This window comes from Chaetodon auriga, chromosome 19 (genome assembly GCF_051107435.1).
Source record: "Chaetodon auriga isolate fChaAug3 chromosome 19, fChaAug3.hap1, whole genome shotgun sequence".
Taxonomy (NCBI): Eukaryota; Metazoa; Chordata; class Actinopteri; order Chaetodontiformes; family Chaetodontidae; genus Chaetodon; species Chaetodon auriga.
In genome coordinates this window covers 9,297,365-9,320,403 of record NC_135092.1, presented here as the reverse complement: position 1 = coordinate 9,320,403, position 23,039 = coordinate 9,297,365, and the positions used below count along the sequence as shown (strand labels likewise).

At 42.2% G+C, this 23,039-nt stretch overlaps 1 protein-coding gene across 6 annotated transcripts in view; it reads right to left on the bottom strand.

Moving 5' to 3' along the window:
• Nucleotides 1–23,039, bottom strand: part of palm2akap2 (PALM2 and AKAP2 fusion) — a 100,201-nt gene that overhangs the window by 37,926 nt on the left and 39,236 nt on the right. For all 6 annotated transcript variants that reach the window (XM_076757460.1, XM_076757459.1, XM_076757461.1 and 3 more), the window contains 4 exons: nt 20,343–20,423; nt 13,760–13,881; nt 594–708; nt 466–487 (listed from right to left, as the gene is read on the bottom strand). In XM_076757460.1, coding sequence (XP_076613575.1) covers nt 466–487; nt 594–708; nt 13,760–13,881; nt 20,343–20,423 — 340 coding nt within the window. The remainder of the gene's footprint in view (nt 1–465; nt 488–593; nt 709–13,759; nt 13,882–20,342; nt 20,424–23,039) is intronic.

The following is a 23,039-nucleotide window of genomic DNA, read 5'->3' as shown; positions in this document are numbered from 1 at the left end:
CCTTAGGGGCTTACGGGGCTTGATGGTGAATAGAGGGGGATAAAGCCAGCGACTGCAGGCTGCAGAGTCATGGCCTTGTGTGTGTGTGAGCTTCAATAGCCTCGCTGAGCCTGGTTCTGTGTGTGTGTGTGTGTGTGTTTCAGTGCATGTGTGTGTTTGTGTGCATATATATATATGTCTATGTGTGCATCCGTGCAGATTCAAGAGCCTGCTCTGGCCTGCATCTCTCCTACCTCAGCGAGACTATTATCCACACAAGGACGCGCGCACGCACACACACACACACACACACACACACACACACACACACACACACACACAGAAATAAAAAGAGAGGGACCCCACTGCTAGGAAAAGACAATAACTCAGAGGAGGACACCATCCCAATGAGGTCTGCGCATTTTTGGTGTGTGTGTGTGTGTTTGTGTGTGTGTCTATTATTGGTGTGTGTGTCATTGCTCGTACCTCCATCCTGGGTCATCAGACTCTGAAAGACAGACAGAGGAAAATCCATATGAGTCATAGCAGAGTGATATTTTCTACCACTGTTACTAATTTTCATATTGTTTTATTATATTATTTTCTATTGTTACCTTCTGCAGGTCTTCTATCGACCGCTCCGTCTCTTTCAGGCGTTCCCGTAGAACCTGCTCTTTAGCTGATATCTGAGACTCTTCACTCTCAAGTGCACCGATCTCAGACTCCAGCCTGCAAAAAACAGGAAAACATTTTCTGTCATAACATTGGAAAAGCTGAACAATCTACAAGTTCGTTGCCCTGAACAGAAAAAGTGGTCTGGGGAAACACAGCTTGAATGTTGATATTAGGATTTTGTGAGAGGGCAGGTTTGGATCTCTGTTGCTTCCCTTTATGCTTTTACACTTAATAATTAGAGACATAGAGTTAGCCTGTCTGAAAACCAGTAGCTATTTTGTATAAGTAAAAATGCAAGTGCATTTAAATGGATGTGCAACAGTGCATGCCCTTTAGACATGTTTCGTCTTTAGGATGTGGCTTGCAGAGAGAGAGAGAGAGTAAGAGAGATTTCATTCACATTCACACTGCACTGTACAGTATAACATCTGGTTTAAATGTGCCCCACACCACCTGGTTTAGGCTATTTCAATCTGTTGTCAGTGCCTCTTGGGTGCATTTACACCAGCCTTTTGAAGTCTATAATTCTGATCTGGATGCAATCCAGATGGTCCAAACATATGAAATGACCAGACAGAGACGAGGGATCAGTGAAAAATGTACAGCCATCTGGCCCAGAGCTTTGCCTGATGGACAAATCTTTACGTTCGCCAGCAGCTGGTTATAGTCTAACAGTCAATTGGGCACCATGGTTTAGCAGTGTTTAATGCAAATTACCAGTGCTTTAAGAGGTTTGAAAAGTGGCTGCTGAAGTATCCTCACTGTATATTAAAAAGAACAATGGCTAACATGTTTTTCTGATCAGTTGCTACCACAATTCAGGTCTGGCTAAGTTTAGGCAACCAAAAAAGGGATTGGTAAAAGTTATGAAAAGATCACACAATGAAAGTAACTGTTTGTCAGCAGGGGACAGATTGAGAACCATAATCTCCACTGTCAAAGTCATACACTTTGTACTCTTCCACCCAAACCTCTTCCCAAAGAAGTTCTGTAATGGTTGCATCTCGCTACCAACATCCAAATGTTCATGCATCCTGCAGTTTTAATTTTACTAGTGAGGACAGTCTTGAGGTATCGGTACCATTGGCAAAACTGCACCTAAAAGAGGCCAATGTATACACACACACACACACACACACACACACACACACACACACACACATACACATGCTCACATGGACAGAGATGGATGTAGCAACAATACTAGGAAGCGGTCAGGGAGGAGGACCAGGGTTGCTTCCTCACTGACCGCCAGCACTCACAACACTTCAGAATACACTCCTCTGGGACGCGAGGAATTTGTGCGTCAGTGCGTGCAAGCATGTGCGTGTAAAAGAGATATTAAGGTTCATAACATTCCCGTGAACAGCTGGACTTCCCACAGTATTGCAGAATCAATAGGCCTCACTCGTCACATCAGCATCAGTGACCATGAACTGACACTAGTGCTCGCTGTCCTGACTGTTCTGTTTACCATGAACCACCACCGAGTTCAACTGTGAAGTGTGTTGAGTTTTTACAATATCAACATTTAACCGGGAGGATTGCTTTGGATTTGCTGGCGCTAACAAAATCAAGGATTGTGTCTTTAATGTTCGCCAAAAAGTGTAGTGCCTTGGCTCTGATAATCGAGGCTGAACTAAACAAATCCCCACAGTCTGCACTCATTCAAGTTCACCTTCAGCCGGGAGATGTTTGTATGTTATACTGCTACTTGAAGACTGTGCTGTGGCACCACAAATAATTGTTTTCTAAGCTTTGATCACTGTGTGGACCTGAAATTTAGACACTCACACAAACCTTAGTCAAACGGCATATTACATGTACAAAGCATATATAACCTTTATTGAATCAGGCAGTCTAATTGAGGTCCACATCAGTGCTGCAAGAGAATACATCAGAGCCGTCTGTGCACATTGCAGAGGCTGTGGTGCGTTGGGTTGGAGCCGCAGTAGAGCTGTTCTGCAGTAAAAAGTAAAGCTTTTATAGGCTGCATCTGCCATACAAATCTGTTGTTTGTCTCTGCTGAACGTAATCACACACTACTTTGGACGGGATCTGAAAACTGAACAAAGCAAGACAGCTTCTTATCATGAAATTGGCCTCTTCTAGCTGCGACCTTGCCATTGTCTGGATCAAAATAACTGCAGTTTGGGGTCGTTCAGTGGTACTTGAATTCAGACGATTCAGGGGTCTGTGTATTCAAAAACAGCAGCGTATTGTCTCTTGCTGTGGCAAGAATGTAACAAATATAGCAACGTGCATGAAAGCTATTTCAACACCTCTGTCAATTCGAAGGAGAGCCAGCGAGTTATCAGAGTGTATTGTCCATGATAATGCAGCTTATCAGGCTCGTGTTGGATTGGACCTTGATAGGAATTTGGCTGCTTAATCATTTATTTTGTTTATACACTTTATTGGGAAGCTTTAATGCCATATTTATGATTGAATCTGTCACTATTTTGTGGTCTAGGAGTCTTCACAGCAGTGAGACAGCGGTTATTTATAAAAAGAGTAATGCTGGACTGTACATCCTATATTTAAGTCAACCTTGCTGGTATGAGAAACAATCACCCAACCTTGGACTGAGCTGCAAGGACTGCATCACAATGTGTAATCAGTTTACGTAAGTACTCTACTTGCTATACCTGGACTTCTAAATATAGCAACCTTTTTTTTTTCTTGGGTTTTGGAGTATTAAGTGTTGCACACCTTTCAAACCACAAGAATGCAGTGTATGCTAGCAGGATGTGCTGGAGGAGTGAGTGGAAGTAGGGCCTCATCATGAGGTGTCTGAGAATACCTATTGTGATCATTTTGTTGATGCTACTGGCTAGTTAATCTAGAAGTAACCAAACAAAACTCAACCAACTTAGGCTGTATGTTGTTGAAATGGAGACGGTGAAGGTGTTTCAGCCAATATGCAAAACAATTATTAACACTAGGAACAGCAGCAGGTCTCACCAAACTCCGCCATTTATGGCATCCATGACTATCAGGCTAACAAGCACTGCCTGTCTCTGATATATTAAATTTTCATGTCCCCGCTTTGTTGAACTTTGACACATAAATATGACCAATAGCAAGCTGTGATTTAAGTGCTGACCTTTGGTAGAACAGACAGCTGAAGAGTCCAAAGTAGAAGAAGCTACTGTAGCTTATTAGCTGTGTTGTATCACCCACTTTTATTTCACCTCCACAGATGTCAATAGTGAAATTACATCTTTTGAATAAACTGAATTTATTGTCTCATTAGCAAACCATGTTAGCTTCACTATGAAACTGAGCCACAAAGACCTACAGGTGCTGCTTTGGACCACAAACACATACACACGTGTCCCTTGGGCTGGAGACTGAGAACTCCTTGGGTCATGTTTTACCCTCACCTTTGTCTTTTCTCTCTGTAGCAGATGTCTGGACCCCGCTGCCTCTCATGTGGCTTCTCTTCCCTGCTCCTCCCTGTCTCATTTCCTTTTTGCCCTTTCTGGCGGGAAATGGCTTTTACCTCTGCTTCCTATAAGCTGCATGAGGTCTTGGCCAAAATGGGCAAGAAGTGAGATTTGTTGAAGATGCTGGTTTCTCATCCTACTACATCACTAATACTTTGGGCACTGACTTGTAAGCCCTGTCTTACAAGACAAATGTTAGAAATGTTCATGCATGGGGCATATCATTCTGACGGCATGTATTGTGCCTAAATTCTTGAAATTGCTTATAACGTGAGGATAAATTGTCTAAATCCCATCTAATATAATCTAAAACCTTCTCTGTGAGTAGGCCCTGTCAGCTCAAATGAAAAACCACTCTAATATCACAGTTATACTCCTGCAGGGACTCATACTGTGTCTGTGGCACCTAATGAGTTTATCCACTGTAAAAAATAGAGTTGGTGAGACAGTAAGAGGGGCAGGCAAGAGGTGGATATGGAGAACAGTGGTAAGGAGGGTAGGAACTAGGTGGTTATGCAAGGAGGAAGACAATTTTTTGAGCATCCACAGTTCACAAATTATAGATAGCTTACATCATAATGCAATCTACTAAAACATCACAGCAAACTGCAAACTAAAAATGATCCCAGTTAAGTTTTAGAAAATTTAAGTTTATATTTCCTATGGTACCATCAGACTGGATTAGATCACTGCGTCTTTGAATGCGCCAACCTTTGCAGGTTTTAAGCTTATGAGCAAAGAGAATCACGCTGGTCATACATGTATCTGGCGCCCTCTAGTGTTCAGACCACAAACATCACCAAAAGGCTGAGCGCAGACCGAGAAATAACATGGTTCAACTGGTTTGTTTCCTGACCTTTCATGTGCTAAAATCACAGTATTTCCTACTTTCATCTCCCTAAAATATTCCTGCTCAGCACTGTGTTATGAGGTAAAGAATGAAGCGGTGACTTTGTTCAGTTTAGAGGTTTGTTACAGTGGGTGCTCATCTGTTGAATTATAAACCTATTAACAATACAGTCTTTAAATCTGACACACTTAAACACATTATTAGCCTTCCTTCCAGAGTTTACTTCAATGCCTCTTCTTGCTTTATTCTTCATATAGTCTGGGGTCTTTTTATAGCTTGCAGTAAGTACGTTGTTACATAATTAAATACTGTACAGTATAAATGGCTGTGCATAGAAAATGTGCCACACAGAAGGCTAGACCTGTAAAACCTGACATTTATGAAACACCTGAAATTCCTCAGTTTCACATTGTATTTATGGCACGGAGGGTTATACAGTTCATACGTGTCTGTGCGTTTGTGTATGTGTACTTGTTAGTTTTCAGCTATTAGATCGGGGATATTTTTGGAAAGTGAAGCGTTAGGCATTTAACTGTGATGGTTAAGAATAAGGGGAATGTATTAAGGTTAGAGTTGGGGGGTTGGGGTCTTTGTTTTCTATGAGTGTACTCACAAGGACAGAAGTACAAGTGTGTGTGAGTGAGACGGGGCCACAACCTTGCACTGTCCCCCCCCTCCCCTGAACGTCTCCCTCGTCCTCTCTCTATATTTCTGTGTCTGGCAGTGTTGCTATCTCTGTGGCAATCCTGAAAGAGCCCGGTGATGTCACTGTCCCGCCCTGTCAACTCACCGCAGGCCAGTTGCCAAGGATACGCCTGGGTGGGCAGCAACTGCTTTCCACATCATACAGGAGGAGGAAGAACAGACATCTGGTTTTATGTGTGGTGGATATGTGTGTGTGTGTGTGTGTGTGTGTGTGTGTGTGTGTGTGTTTGTGCATGTGACACAGAGGCTGTCAGAGATACAGAGACAGACAAAAGAAATAACAGACTGAGGGTATGAGAGAGGAAGTCTGACCACACTGTGTATTTGTACATGATACTGCGTGTGTGCTGTGTGTGACTGCAGCGATGTTGCTTTCTAGGTACAGTTCTTCTGGAGTTTTTCTTTCAAAGATGCAGAGCTGCTCGATGGGTGAAAAAAAAAAAATCTGATTGGCTGAGGTAAGCCTCAGTGGGCGAAGCCACAGAGCTGTAGTTTTTCCAAGCAGTACATGAAGATAAGTAGCTCGAGTATACATTTACATAGGGCTGTTCAATGCTGACTGCTCATTTTTCCCGCCACCCTGTGTCCTATTAAGCTGTAACAAAAAAGATTGTAGTTCATAAGTTATTTTGCATTTATAAGCAGAATATAAACTCCTAATAAATAGTTTACAGCACACCATAATGTAGTTATAAGCATATATAATGTTTCTGTCAACAACTACAACTCCCTCTTCGTGCACCCATAAGTCAAGGCAAAAAACAAAAAATGTAATTGTCAAACAAAGTTGCATTAATATGAAATATACCTTCAAAAATATCATTATATCTGCTTGCAACTACATTATAATGTGCCACTTGTTAAACGTTTATATGCAGCTCATAAATGGTAAATGTGGGCGTTCAAGAAAAGTGAACCAAAGAAGCTTTAGTGTGCATCCTCTGGTGTGGTTTATGTTTCACCAGTTACAGATGTGATTGCATTTATGGCTTCAAATTAAGGTAGAGCTCATCTGTGAATATTATCTCATCTAACACAATGGCAATGAACATTTGCACTCAACCAAGCAAGACAGCTTCATATCTGTTTTCCATTGCAAGCCAGCTTAGTCACACTGAACAAAGTATTTTACACATTACTACACGCACAACCTACATCACTGATCAAACATGTATTATGTATCTGAACTCTGTCCCTCACCTTCCACTAGTACACTCAGGCGCTTTGACGCAGGTAGAGATTTATATGCCGTCATGCAGGTAGTCTGCTTCTTCCTGTGTCTACCGTGAGAGTTGATCTGTCTTCGAGATCACAAACAGGATGTGAAGAATGATAGTCCTTTGTTCTGCTTTTCTCATGAATGATTTACTGTCCTTGGGCTAAAATTCACACACAAGACTAAAGCGACGTTATATATCTCCTTCTATCTCTGTCCCAAGTCTTCATCTGTACCATTGTTTCCAGTTTAAAGGGTGCACAAAGGCAAATTACACGTTGCGCTGTGGGCACCATGACAGGGCAAGCAGAATGGATACTAAATATACTATACACCAAAGTACTTCATTGGAATTAGTAGTAGAAGTTACATGAAAAATATCACTTAAGTTGCGATTTACATCAGATCATATAAATGTCACATAAATGCTAAAGTCCACTATTCCACTTAGCAGTGAGGTAAATCTCAGCACTTACAGACTAGAATGAAGAAGCACTTCATCATGTTTCACCTCTGTTATTATGTGCACTTATGCAACTAAGGTAGTACTTAAACTGTGTGTCTATCATAATATCCGACACTACTATGTTTTCTTTTAGTTCCTTTGAGTGTAGGGACTTGGGAAGGTGTTAATAACCTGTTCAGCGGTCTGAATAATAATATCTTAATGTGTGATTGATCGAGGAGCTTGACAGAGCGGTCTTTGACTCTCAGCTCTGTCCTTGTATTATACTAAAAGGCCTTAATTCACAACATTCAAAGCACAGTAGAGTGCACTTTGGGGCTGTGAGACTGATGAAAGAAGCACACGTCTTTTAAAAGATGAATCATTTTGAATTCATATTAGTGGTCAGAAGAGCTTGGAATGATGAGGCTGTATGAAGTTTCAGAATTGAGGTTGCGTACATATTTGTGAATTGGTCAGTGAAAAGTCTTGAAAATGTCTGGCTTTGTCTGACCGACAGTCAACGACCGCAAGATATTCAGTTTACAACAACATGAAATAAATATAATACAATAAAAGCAGCAAATCTTAATATCTGTCAATCAATTGATTAATAATCATTTTAAACCTATGTCACAATCATAATATGTTGTAGGCGTTAACAAAAATGTATATAGCTTCAAATTAAAGCACATAAAGGGTAAAATGCAGTTCAGGCTCTGTAAAAAAATCATTTGTATGCCAGAGAAAAAGTTGTCCATCCAGGGAATTTACTGTGTTTTTAATGAATTTACTCATTTGAACTACCTTTAAATGAGAGGCTTCAATTACAAGAAGGAAAAAGGAGGGTGTGCAAGGATAAAAGCCAGATCACCAACACTCCAGTGTCCCATAGGAAGGACAAGAACATTTGAGTTTTTTGTTCAAACAAATGGCCGTGACGGAGTACCCTTTCACTCCTCTGTATACACAACCCATTTTGCTTGAAAAGATTTGTTTTGACATCAAGATAGACACCAAATGCTAAATGTTTTTGGTTTTTGGAGAGGTGAAGCATGAACTAAGTGCGTTATTACTCCAAATTTACAGTAAACTGGGATTTGAGGACTAAAAAGAAACAGGACGCTGTGTTTGATCTGACTTTATCTCCAGAAAATATCCAGCATGAATCACGGTTGTGCCACGCTCTTAAGTCCAGCTAATCCGAACACTGTGTCTGGGTCTGAACTATGTCACATTCCGGGACTAATTTTAGACTTTGAAGCAGATTTGTTAGCTACAATTTCGGTGTCTGCAGTTTGTTTTCACTGTAGTTGCACTGGGCTCGAACTAAAACAGTTCTTGAAATGTTGATGAGCACAGAAATGAGGGCAGGTATACTCTACAAACTACATCCCCGGACAACTGAACCGCATCTCTGGTGATTTAAAAACTATGTGCTCTCATCCTGCCACTGTGAGGCAACAGACAAATATTCTTAGAACATTATGTAACGCGATACAGGGCACTTCAATGGGCTTGTTGCAATAAGTATAGTTTTCTGCAGCCAGACTGCCTGCAGGACCTCATCTATCATCCAGACTCCATGCGTCTCTTCAGCACAGTTTAGAACAGAGGTTTTCTGGTCTGGTAATTGATTGATAGTTAGACAAGATTAGATGAAACATTATTGATCTCCCACAGAAAAATAAGGTCATTGCAGGAGCAGGATTCAGCAGTGAAGTTAAGACTAATAGTCTTAGCACACATAGTTGCACAATCAGGGACAAAGAAGAGAAGTCTATGGGTGAATATGCAACTATATGCAACTAATAGATTTAAAGGAATAGTTTGCTTCGCTTTACTGCCGAAAGTTAGATGAGAAGATAAATACTGCTCTCACAAATATGATGCTACAGCCAACAGCTGGTTAGTTTAGCTAAGCCAAAATGTCAAACTATTCCTTTAACATAATTAGAAGACTGTACAGTACATTAATAACTTCCATGCCTGTAGCTACAGTAGCTACAGTACAGTACTGCCGATGTGCGGGCTCATCTTGCTGCAGTGGCCTACTTCTTATTAATGCTGCAAAACATAACTGAACCCACTCAAACACAAAATTGCACGTCTAAAATGCTCCTGCACTCGAAGACAAAGCGTAGTTTTCCTTAATGGCTCTCCTAACGAGTTGAGAAACTTGTCCTGTAGCTGTGGCAGGAAACGCAGTACAAAAACCACACCGCTCCCCTGCAATGATGGCCACATCTGCATGGGGCCGTGTGTGCAACATGAAACAAGCAATAATCCAAAAGGAGCACGGTGTGGGTGCGGGTCGGGCCAGTGCCACATTGTGAAAGGGCCTATTGCTGCGGTATTCCCTCTCTCTGTTTACTTAGCCTGTCCGTGTAATGATAGGGATATATGTACAGCTACCACTGCTGCCGCCACACTCGCTCATTCTGTCTCTTTCTGTCTGTTTGTTCTCAAGGCTCTGCAAAGCAAGCGTCTTCTCCTGCACACAATGGCCGCTATTTCTTCACCGCCGTGTCACTTTGTGTGTTTCTCACGTCGGGTTACAACAGGGAAAACTACTGTACAAACTGCCTCTGTTTCCCCTCTGTCCTTTTTCTTTTCCTCTGTCTGTGCTCAAAGGCCTTAGGTATGTGTCAGGAATAGCCTGTACAAAGATTACACTGTTCGCTCGTTTTTCCTCCCCGTCACTTTATGTGATTTCCAGTTTAAGGTCAACAGCAAGCAGCACTTAGAACACCACGCAAAGACGCTGCTGTGGTCCTTATGTCTTTGGGTTTTGTTTGTCATAACGTGGTCATATTGATAATCTGATGGGACGCTCGTTCCTTCTTTTCTCCTTTTCCCTCATGCATTTTAAGCTCAGCGGCACTACAGTTGTTCTCCACAGACGGGCACAGCTGTTCCTCCTCTTTCTTTCACTCTTTTTTATGGGTTCTCCAGTGCATGAAATGATACGAGCTGCCATAAAAGAGGTGCCGCTTTGTCTTTGTCGTTCTCTGTCAGTAAAATGTCCAACAGTGCGCGTGTTATTAGCCGAGCAGCCAGTAAAGTGGGACTGACAAGATGTCGGAGCTTCTGTGCTTTCGTGTTACAAGACAGTGGAGTCCATTTGAGAAATGTTTATGGATGGAGGAAGGTGTAGTTCTTTAATGAAATCCACCATGATTAGAGTTTTAGTCTCTCTCTCTCACACACACACACACACACACACACACACACACACATACACACAGATAATGCTGTGTCCAAAGTCGTCCTGGCTATTCACCTCTGTCCCTATCAGTGGTGGAAAGACTCTGGTTGCCAGGGTTACGAGATATTCTGGGATGGTGTCCCACAGAGTGTAAATATAGATGCCACACCCTCTGCCTGAAATGCATGCACACACACAGGCACGCACACACACACTCACACTCACTGGTTGTCTATTACTGTCCTCTCCAGTCCAAAACATCTAAATAGAAATATCTCCCACCATCACAGCACGACGCGACACCCAAATTAAATCTTTAAAGTTTTTAAAATAATCAAATTCAGTAATTTAGTAAAAGAATAAAATTGTTCCAGGGTTTCAGGTTTGAGATCTGTGTGACTGAAGGCGCTCCTCAGACTCCCACACATGTGCTCTGTGACTTTATTTGACCCACTGGAGAAGAATGTTTGCTGAAAGCCTCGAGAATTGAATCCCAGACAGCTGAGCTCCTCTTAAAGCCATTTCCAGCACACATCCGAGACCCTGGTTCACAATCGTAATTGCTTCTGCGGCATTGCTTCGTACAAACATGCAAGAAAAACACCAGGTTATCCAACTCTGTGCTCAACTTGAAATTGTTCTTTGTACTCTGGAAGTGACTGTGATAGAGTTATTGATATTTTTGCAAATTAAAGAAACTTTTGGCCGGACGTGATAGATTATAACAACAATAGAATAAAACAAGGGATGGTTGTATCCACCAAAGCTACAGTGGCTTCCAGATTTAGTGAAAAACAGGCTGGGAAAGCGAGGCATTCGGGATTTTTCTGAGCCATCGTGGGTGATTTTGGAACGAACTGTGGTCGGGCAAACTGAACCTTTAACTTATGGCACTGAGTCCTAAAGTACAGAATGTATTCATCCTTGTGATACTGCTTTGGTTTTCTTCTCCCTGTCTGTTGGCATACTGAGGAACTAAATAAAGCTGGATTTGGCGACACTGTGAACGCTGGAAAAAAAAAAATGAAGCCAGACCAAAAACACATGCCAGCACATCACAGTGAAGAATTATCTTTGTGGTTTTAATTGCTTTTGTAAGTAACTGCAATATCTGCTCTTTGAAACGGAGAGCAGACAACAAGTCTATTCAACAGCAGCTGAATGAAGTGATTCACATGACGCGGCTCCACAATCACAACTGTACTTTGCTCTACAATGCTCTCTCTTTGACCATTCACTGCTGTTCTGTTTATACCAGCGTGAATGACATCCTGGTGTTCGTGGCAACGTATGATGTTGATGTTATTCCAGTGCTGGTGATAACCTACAGAAGCTGCTGGCTAACAGACTCTCTTTCATGCTGAGATTTGATAGATGAGGAGGTGGAGCCTGACTCACTGATGCCAAATTGACCCAGAGCCTCTCCACTCTCCTCTGAGTGAGCTCTGATCTCCATTGAAGGAATACATGAACTATGAAATACATAATACACTGCGTGTCCGCTGACTCAACGTTTCTCCCACTGCTTGTCTGCTTCCACTCCACTATTAAAGAATTAAAAACTGGATGTCCAAAAAATTTCCTGCAATTGAATGACTCAGAATCAGAGGCTATTATAACCCCTACTCTCATCTAGGTGCCTTATCCATTAAAGTTCAAACAGAGGCCTGAAACTTAGGTGTTACTTTGGTGCTTTGATGCTCAGCTGAGACAGCTAACTAAGTTTAGGTCATCCGTGCTTTTCTCTTTCAGGCATGATTGTCGCAATGCGCTTCATTCTGCAGGTGCAATATCCACATAATGTGGTTAGAAGTTCTAATAAATTCTGGTTTATGTGTGTGTCACATTTTCCTCCAGCCTTTGCTACATGGTGCGAACAGTTTCTGCTGAGTTAGGCTGCGTTCTTGCTATTGTATGGACTTTCAAGGGCATCCTTGTCCATGCTATTGTAGCTCTGCTATTGTCCTGCACACAACATTAGCAAGGTCAGCATCTTTGCAGGTCCTGCCTAATATCTTCACTTTTTTCAGTCCATAAATACATAGAAATGTAGTTTGTGGAGGAACGTGAGATGGAGTTCAGTCTTGTGTCTGTGGAAAACTACGCTTGTTCTGTCTCGGAGAAGACGTGGTGCAGCCCAGCCCAATTCTCACACCCTGCGAATGGAAAACAATCACAGCCGAGCGTGCAGAGCATCATGATGGCAAGGGCTGGCGGGCGCTTTATTCATAGCGCTGGTGATCTCATGTCCCAAGTTCATCAAGGGGAATAAGTGACTATCTGACAGCAATGCTTGATGGGAATCAGGAAGCTCCTCCCAGAGGCACAAATGCAGGAAGTGCCCACAGAATCACATCACTGGCTCTTTTTTTTCCCCTTTTTCCAACCTTCTCAATACCTCAGTCTCTTCCTCTGACAATTACGCCCTGCTTTCACTTGCTTTTCTTCTATCTTTCTGTTTCTGCTCTGTGAGTTTCCCTGTTTCCTCTCTCCAGCTCTCATTTTCTGTAATATCCCCCCCCCCATCTCTCTTTCTCCATTCCTTGTCAGCTCTTGTCACATCTGTTTTCGGAGAAGACATGTATAGTCAAAGCAGCTCTTGGTGTTTGTTTTCACTTCAGTACACAGGAAAAATGTAAGATTTAGCTTGAAGGTTACACAGCTGGCCTGCAGAATCCCATACCTCCAATACTTTTCCAGTTACAGTGTGCTTGTGTGCCTGTAGGTGTGTGCGTGTGTATTTTAACCACTGTTTTGAACCATGCAAAGTCTCCCAAAATTAGAACGCCATGAATCTGACTGATGTAGTAATTAAAGAATACTATTGTTGCTGTCCTCAGGGTATCTACAGTTTCACATTGCAGCTAAAAGTGTCCTAAAGTGTCTTCATCTGTAGCATCACATGTGAGACATAAGACTATCTGATCTGTTCCAATCAGTGGAAAAAGCTGCTTGAAGTCACATCGTTTTTTTTTTTTTTTTTTTTTTGAATTTCCTATTTGGACCATGTGGATAGGACGCAACAGTCTGTGCCAGAAGCGAGGACTAGATTTAAGACTGGAGGGAAGAAAAGCAGACGTGCAGCAACGAAAACCGATGTGTCAACTTCTGTTATAGTTACTCTGTTAATCGCATCAGTTTCGTATGTCAGACCTGATCAGCAATGCCAAAATTAGCATGAAGAGGAAAGAAAGGCCGACAGAAAGTGTATCTGTGGTGTCTGTATGTGTACCTATGAATCAGGTCCTCCAGCTTCTTCCCTTGTTCTTCATCCTGTTCCAGCTGTTTCCGCCGTGCCTCCCCTTCTTCTGCTCCCATTCCCTGGAGGAGCCATCGCTCACGCATGGCTTTGGACTGTGGAGGGAACAGAGACACAGTCAGCTGCTTACAGAGGGGTTTTAGGTGATGTTACATATTTTGGCAGCCATACCGGAGGTCCCCCTCACCTCCACTGCGAACGTGAAGAGCCGATTGTGTTTTTAAATGTCCAGTTTGTCCATCTCAACAGGACTGATGAGACATGATCAATTCCTGTTTTTGACGTTTTAAATATAAATACATATATTCAATAACCATCAGAACAGTTGACCAGACACTTTCTGCAAAGCTGCCTGGAGCCTCTAATGGGCATGGCTGCGTCATTTGCTCTCTTTGCTTCTCAGATTTTGATTTTTCCTGATTTGGAGATTTTTCCTTGACATTTTTGCTTCTAACATGGGTAAGTAGGCTACGTAGTTAAATGGTGTCTTTTTATTCTGTTTGTTTTTAATGCTGTGCTTTGTGCTCTATTTTGAAAATTTATCAGACTCTGTTGGCCCATTCTGCGTCTGACTTCCTGCCTGGCTCGATCTGCTTGGTGCGGATTGATGCAGCGTCCATCAAAAATAGACTAGGCATGAAGTCTCCACAGAGCAGAGCTGCTTCTGGGACAATTCTGAAACACGCCAGCTGGAACTGCAAGTATTTTCTAGAATGGCCACGATCAGCTCTGCTGGCTGTGTTGCAGCCTGAACAAGTCGCTGCTGTGACTGGTGGAATGTTGGGGTCAGGGTGAGGTTGACTAAATGACAAAGCTAACGAGGACATTTGACACAGGACTGAGACAAAAAACTAAATAAAAAAAACAGACAAAGCGAACACTAACTTGTCAGCTAGCAAACAGTTTTGCTCGGGTTAAAGGCGCCTTGTGGAGATGTCTCGTAAACAAAGTTCTGTTTGACTTCACAGTTTCTCACCAAAAGCACACTGTGTGCATCCTTAAATGCATTTCCTTCCTCGTAAAACATTTGCAAAACAGATCTGTTGAATGATTTGAAACATATGCATTACATCACTGTTTGCTCGTTGGCAGTCTTCGTCTTCCCGGCCGTTTCTTATGGTCTGCTTCATTTCTCTGGATCATTACCACCCCCAGCTGTGACTCAGCTGAACTGCATGAAACTGGCATGTTACTCGCATGCTTGAGAGCGAGCATGTGCATCCTTGTGTGCTTACACAACATACAAACTAAATGTGGACCCCCTCATTAAAACGGAGTAGTAGTAGTGATAGTAATGGTCATGTATAGATCTACAGCAACGCCATACACTCTGCAAATAGCTCTTCGTCTCTAACCTAGTCGTGATATTCTTAGACATCATCAACGGCCAGCGGACCTCCATTAGGGAGACTAATTTGTGAGAGATTTGCGAGATGACTGCCAAGCACAGCTACAACAAATAAATAAACACGTAGGCCCACACATGCACACAGTTTTTAGATAACAGAGAGAAACTCGAAACTCAGCTGTTACTCACAGGAGGACACAAATCCCATCGGGCCAAGAGAACTGCAGCGATTAGCACCCGCGATATATAGTAAATTATCTTGTTATGTACACAAGCATGGAAGTGTTTTGTTGGTTTTGCTCCATCTCTAGTTGCTCGAATCTGTTTTTCTTCATTCCTGAATGTTTTCGGTGAACAAATAAATTTTCCTTAATTTGCTTTGTGCTTTCATTTGGGCCACTTGTGCTTTCCTTTAGATTTTATTGAACTAGACCACTGAATGAAAAAATGCTTGTCTGTGAGCATTGTGCTCTTTGATCATTTTACTGCTGTGCGATGAGACAGATGGCAGATTTTGTACAAACATTTCTCAGAGGTGGAACCTGCTCTGGAAAGGGGATGAACAGAAGTGTATCTGCCATCCAGCTGCTGCCTGAAGACACATTAAACTGTCCATCTCAACACGGATTAAGTATAATTTAAGACTTCTCCTCTCTCAAGTTACCCACTCACTGTTTTAATGACTTACCTGATGTTAATAAGCCAGAGAAACTGTGGCTGTTTGGTTAAACATCAGTGGGCAGAGCCAAACTAATGAGATTATTCTCCCTCTGTCTTTACAGCAGCTCTGTCTGCTTTGTCTCCAAGACACGTCTGGAAACACAAATGTCCAATACAGTCACCTTAGCACAATGTTTATGTTAAGAAGATGCACAATGGACATTAAGCCTCACATTAGATCTGCATCAACAGGGATGAAAGCACCAATTCATCTCATCACACAGGGGTTGCTGCTTTTCTTTAATGCTTTAAAGATGAATGCCAGAGCTGTGTGTTTATGCCGCTAATGTCTCGTCTCTGTCTGGAACTCTGTTTTGTTACCACAACAGAGTCAAGCACTTTGCTTCACCTTTGGCTGTTTACTGTCAAAGCCGTTGCTTGGCTCTAGGTCGTAGAGCTGACAATTAACAGTGCGAGTGCCTCCACACACACGCACTCTGACACACACTGCACAATGAGCTCTGCAGACATTATTCCGCAGCATTTTACCACCTGCTCTCAGAATGTGGCAGCGTGGCTATTTGTTTGTTTGTGTCTGTGTCTGTGGCTGCAGCACACCCACAAAGCCAAGCTAACCTCACATTGATCATGCGCATCACGTATGCAGAGTTGTCAGCCACAAAGATTTTTGAATGAGGCTCAAGTTGCACAACCCAGAGACTGAAATACCTTCGGATGTTTGCAGTTTAAAGAGGGTCAGTGTTCCATGTCACCACTTTTCTTCTTCTTTTCTAAGATTGCTCATTGCTCATGCTGCAAATTACTGTGGTGAAAATGGGCCCCTGTGCATAACTTTAACTTGTTGTTTGCTGTTTATCTTGAAAAAAATCAGATTATAGCTTTCCTGGTTAAATACAGCTGATAAAACATACATTTGAAATCTGGAGTTACTTCAAAGTCAAACGGACTGGTGTTGAGCCTGTGGGGCAACAGCTATCAGCCCTTATGCAGCTACTTTTCCCTATCCAGCTAGTAGCTAGTTAATCTTTAAAGTGAGTCCACAGGGCAAATAAAGATCTGCACGAGGCAAAGAAACCATCATTTACCCAGATGAGGATGCTGGCGTGTAGCTGACCTTGACTTTTGACCTCTGTGGAATTTTATCAATTAAGTAGTATTGTACAAAAAAGTACAAATACATGTAAGGGCTTTTGGGCCATTTCAGCAGTCAGCAAAAAGTTGTGTACTATAACTGACCAGTTGTTTCCTCTGAGAACCAGCCTGCTCTCTGCTCTCTCTCACGCTGTTTAATAGACTTTCCATTTCCTGTTGAGCGCCGACACACAACCGACTCTTACAGGGAAGGTTTGAGGCTGTTTAGAAAGTCTAAGCTATTCATCAGAAACTGAAATAACCAATTTGCCAAGCATCAAATGGCCAAGAGGCAAAGTCAACCATATATTGAGGAGACTAGACTGCAGCAGAAAATGTTGGATAAACGTAACTTTACTCTGGAATCATAACAGTGTTTACTTGGTCCCAGCCTCAGATCAACACCTCCATTCTGAGAGGCATGAATCATGCAGAGGTCCTTATCAAATCTCTGGGCTCCAGTCTTCATTTCCTCTCCCAAGCCACTACGTCCCTGTAGAGCGGACAACAAAGCCTGCTTCATGCTGCCTGGCTGTGTGGCACTCAGAGGTAATGGCCATCAAATGGGACTTTGTGACCAGATGCTGATAACATCTGGAGTTCAAGCCTGCTGGTGTTGTATGCAAGAAAAGTAAACAGAGCAATACACAGGCTCTGGATGGCTCGATTCCCCATTTAGCTCAGCGGAGGATCCAGCAAAGCGGTAACGGTAGCGGTAATGTTAATGCGCATTTAGATTAAATCTGTTACCTCTTTTTATTTTTCTGGGAATAGAGATACATATTTATTTGAAGATATGCTGATATGCTGGTCGTGCTCCTTTTGTTATCGTGTTATTGTTATTGTGTCTTTAAAGCTGCTAATGTAGGTTGCATTATTTCCTGTGCACCTGGGAGGAGCTCCCAGACACCAGATGCCACAGTGGCCTGGGGGTTACGGCGCTAACCATTACCATAACCAACAGTTTGAGTCCAGCAGGAGACCCTGTCTCTCTCCCCTCACTTCCTGTCATCTCTCTACTGCCTGCTATCTGATAAAGGCATAAAGTGCCCAAAATCAAGACACAAACAGCAAATGGAAAAGCTTTTGTGACCTGGATATTGGCTAAATTATTATCAGCCAGTGAAAGTAGAGAAAACAGGCACTTATGTGTAGAAAAATACTGCTTGTCATTGCACTATGTTGGCTTCGCCCGGGGGTTTCTGCAATGCAGCACTGATCGAATAAACCAACACAAGCTAGCTTTCTAAAGTGTAGTCGCTGCAGTAGTCTGAAATGTCAGCAGATGATGTCATATGTAATTTGTTATGATTATTACTTTCCGTGCAGAGTAACCAAAATCAGGTCCAAAAAAGAAAGAAAAAAAGAAAAGAGAACAGACAGGAGCAAGATGAAATGCATCAGCCTTCTGCTTAAGGAAAGGACCAGGAAATGTACACCAGGAAATGTATAACTTCTATGCATCAAGTAAAGATAAAACTTTTGATGTGCTGAGCCAGTTATGATTCAGATTAGTTTTAATGTATGCTTCGCAGCTGGGGCCAGAAATCTGGACTCAAGACTGCGATCAAACCGGGTGTGATAGCTTCATTAATGGTTGTACTGCAATGAACGCATCGCTTTAATGGCCAAACACACACTGTGCACATGGCTTTAATCAATGCTCTTTGGTCGATATTTCCATAAGTGGGTGTTAAATGCTGGGAAACACCAGCGTGCAGGAATCAAACTTATCTAATAAAGGAATTGCTCATGCCAAGTGTGTTTAAAGGCTATAATTAGAGAATGGAATGTATTTTTATGGCAAATATTAAAACTGGCTACCAGAGATATTTGTAGCATAATGGGTACCCGCAGCTGTTACCCCGCCCACCTTGCATCTGTGTAGCATTTAGGGCTACAGGATTTTCCAAACATTTCCTTGAAGCCGTCAGCAGTCCAGTATGCAAAAACTTTTGTAACCTATTTTTGAGTATTCCCGCATACAAACAGATATTAAAGTGTTAAAGTATCATAAGCAGAAATGTATAGAATGTCTGTACCTGGTGTGTCTCGTGTGTTATTCTGAGCTAATATGTGAGGTCAAGGAACTTATTTTTGATTGGTTGAAATATTCATGAACTCCATACAAACTAACTGAATGCCTGATAGCAGTTCATTTCTCCAAACTCACAATCCGTCAGCAGTTTGCATCTCCGTTTGCGCAGCTCTTACTATGTGAACATCAAATCAGTGTTTACTTGAAACAAAATCTTGGCTTACCAGTGGAGGCTGGCAGTAATTATTAAGGGATATGTTGATGGGTGTTTGGATTCAAGTGGTTTTTCTGGAACGAAGAAAACAGCCATGCCTGCCCTGCTTGGCCAAGGAAAACTCTGCTCTAACACAAAGTGCACACCAGGAGCACTTTTTGATTTGGATGTTTGGATGCAGTGAACCGCTACCTGTGGGCCAGAAACTGACGAACACACTCATCCATGCACAAAAGCAATTAAATGCATGGACGTGAAAAAGCAGCATGCAGGAACAGACCAACACTGTAATGGAAGGCACATGGTGTATCTACGAGAGCACACTCTGTCTCTTTATCTCTCTGCAACATTTGGAGTCAAGGCAAAACCTAAAAAAAGGGATTGAATAGATGAAGATAGATGAATGCAGGTCACACACACATATTTGTGAAGCTTCCTTGTGAGCATCGTCATTGACTCCATTGATCCGTTAACTTCTAACCCTAACCTGAACTCACCACTTTACCTTCACCTTTACACTGACCTCATTCAAATCAACCTTTAACTCATTGTCCGACCTTAAAGTAACAGTTACCTCGTGTCTTGAGCGATGCCTCATCTCTTATCTCTCACATACAGTAGTACACACTTTGCAGTGTGTAGCCCATCGGTCGATCAAACAGTAACTCAAACCGTAAATATGCTATCACATATTCAGGCAGTGAATATAAGGCTGTAAATAACATAAAGAAGCAGAGAGGTCCATAAGTATGTGTTAATGCACATGCTGGCTGACATATGAGCTGCTTTTAATGGAGCCACTTCTTTAATTGACACTTGACACTTTTCATGTGTGAAAAACAGTTACAACTGGCTATAAATATACAATTTACTGGATCAAAAGCAAGTTAAATTATGGTTGTTGCCATACATCTCATGATGCCATTTATTTGACATGTGACAAGGGTCGAGATGGATGAGATGGTTTAAAATGCAGAAGTAGAAATGAGTAGCTTGACAAATATAGAAGCCATGTGTAAACAGCTATGTGCACTGAGTAAGTTGGAAACACACTGAATGAAGACAGATCGTAGACGGGCTGGCTGTAATTTCACCAGCAGCAGCAGCAGCCATGTGTTTTAAATATACTGCAACACAAACCAACCTTGAGATGCTGCAGTTGTAGCACCAGGTCATCGAGCTGGCTTCTTTTGTCTTCAATCTCAGTTTGCCTTTTTCGCTTCTCCTGGGAGACAAAAAAACAACAGAGGAGAGGAAAATCAGATCTCCACTCAGAGCATATCATTTAAAAGTGTCATCGTTCTGGGTTTACGCCATCAGTAAGTTCATTAGGTCTTTTATATTGGAGGGCAGTAGAATGAAACGGAGTTGAAAAAGCTGAGCCTGATGATGCACTAATGCATGCTGTTGTATTGATTGGATGTTTTAATGTTCATCAAGATGAGGTCCCTCAGGGGTAATTTAGACTTTCATACATTCAATTTAAAGGTGAGCAAAGACTTAATGGTTTCTTATTGAGTATACTGTCAATTTAAACTGATGGGAGGGTGGTGGCAGACAACTACATCCAACGTTCTCCTCTGTTTCTGCAGAAAACTAATGAGTTAAATTAGGAAAGTTAAGCTATCTAAAGAAGCTATAACTCTAAAGCTGAGATTCCTACTCAAGAATATGTTTCTGAATAGATCCCGTATATAAAAAATAAAAATGACTGTACTGTTCAACTTTGAGGAGAGAAAAATGATCCCTGAGCGTATGTAGGGAGGAAGTGAAGAATCAGAGGGGTTGGAGGTCAGGGCTTATCGAGGGCTGAGTGGGGTCAGGGTCCACAGGCAATCTAAAGGAGAGGGATTAAGCCTTGAAGCCTCTAAATGGCACTGAGGTTGAACTTGAGGTGAGGAGAACAATCCTTAACTTTATGTGGAGATGAATGAGGCTGACGTTTGGAGGCTGGGATGGAAGTACAATGAGTGGGAGGTTTGAAACTGAAAAAAAAATAAAAAAAATAAAAAATAAAAACCTGAACAGACTGAGGCGATGTGGAGTCCCCATATGCATGGGAATGTAAACAAAGCAGATCCCAGTACAACCCTGTTTTGGGTTTAAGGGCATGAGATACTGTACATGTGTGTGTGGCTTTATCTGTCTCTCTCTCAGTGGGAGCAGAACAAGGATTTCTGGGACGTTTCCTGTTGGCTAAATATAACCATCAGGGAAAACCCCAAAATGAGAGTAAACCGTAGACCACCTCTCAAAAGGGAGAAAAACTGAGTGAAGAGTGACACAGAATAGAGCAGTGAGTGTAGAGGAAGAAGATGGAAAGGGCAGAGCTGAGTGGAATGACACACAATGGAACAGAGTAGCTGTTTGAGTATCAGACAAAAATGAATAACTGAATAAAAAAAGTTTAGGTTGGAGGACTTGTGCAAAATCCAATATAAGTGTTGTTTCACGACTTGTTTTACTGATCTTCATTCAAATCAACATTTCTCATCAGAAAAACGACAGCAATGTCCATCTGTTCCAACACTTGATATGACTCGTGTTTCGATTTTCCTGACATGAACCTGTTGTGGTCCTGTGAATGATGACTGTTGTGTCTCTGAAGCAAAGGCGGAAGTAGCATGACACTGTTAAGTATTCTCGGGAGGAGGCTGGGGGTGGAAGGTCGGCCATACAAATCATCTGACGCAAGAGACTGCTCTCCCCCCCGCTGACAGTTAATAACGGCTGCAACGTTTCTCTTATCACCTGAACTTAATGAAACCAAGGGGGACGTGACAGATTAGAAAACGCTCATGTGAACTGTCACATTGGGCTGTTTTGGGAGGCACTGCCAAACAATCTACTTCGCCATTTAGAGTATTCTTTTTGAACATTTTTAATCCTTTATTACAGACAGTAGAGAGGTGACCGCATCGTGGTTCATGGTGAGTGTCAGGGGCAGCCATGTTTCATCATATACTGCAGGTGGTGGAGGACTTGTAGTTTAGAATATCCTGAGTGCTGCTCGCTGCCAGAGGACACTGTGACACAGCTTTCTGATGCACAGGAAAACAAAATGAGTGAAAATATGCTTCAAAAGGCTGAATCTGTCTTTCTTTATGAATGCCGCAGGCCTAAAAAGATGAATGGAACAGAGAAAACAGAGACCAGAGCAAAACAACCTGACTTTATCAGTGTTGCTGGGAGAACACATCACAGAGCTGCGCCCAGACTGTGAAAACATCTGCACCAAACCTGAGGTCACCTCTCTCTCTCTCTCCGTCGCACACACATGTACAACCACACACACACCGCAATGACCTACACAGCAACAGTTCCCATGGCTTGTGAAGTACAGACAGAGAGCCAGAGCAGAGGTATGGTCACCAGATGTCAAGGACCTTTAAGGACATGTGGTCGAGGAATGCGCAAATACACATCCACACAACCACACAAAAGCAAATACACCGAGGCACACAGATAAGCAGACATTAATATATTCTCAAAATAAGACAATACTCGGGCAAGCTGTGTGTATTCTGCGTTGAAGAATCCTTGATTACACGGAAATACACACTGACGCACAGATGTTCGACATCTGCAGATCAAAGGCCGTCATGGTGCCATTTGGTTTCTGTCACATTCCAGAAATAAAATGTATAGAATGAGCATTCCCATCCATCCACAAACTGTTGAAACAGTATTTTACAACCAAAATGCTGACATCAACTCTACTTTTTTGTCACAACAGCAACATCAAATACTGAAAAGTAAGACAATTATTGCTGCTGTGAAAACTTTCTAGAGTTCCTGCCTCGAAAGGGAAGAAACCGCTGTGTGGTGTCTTGGCATCAAT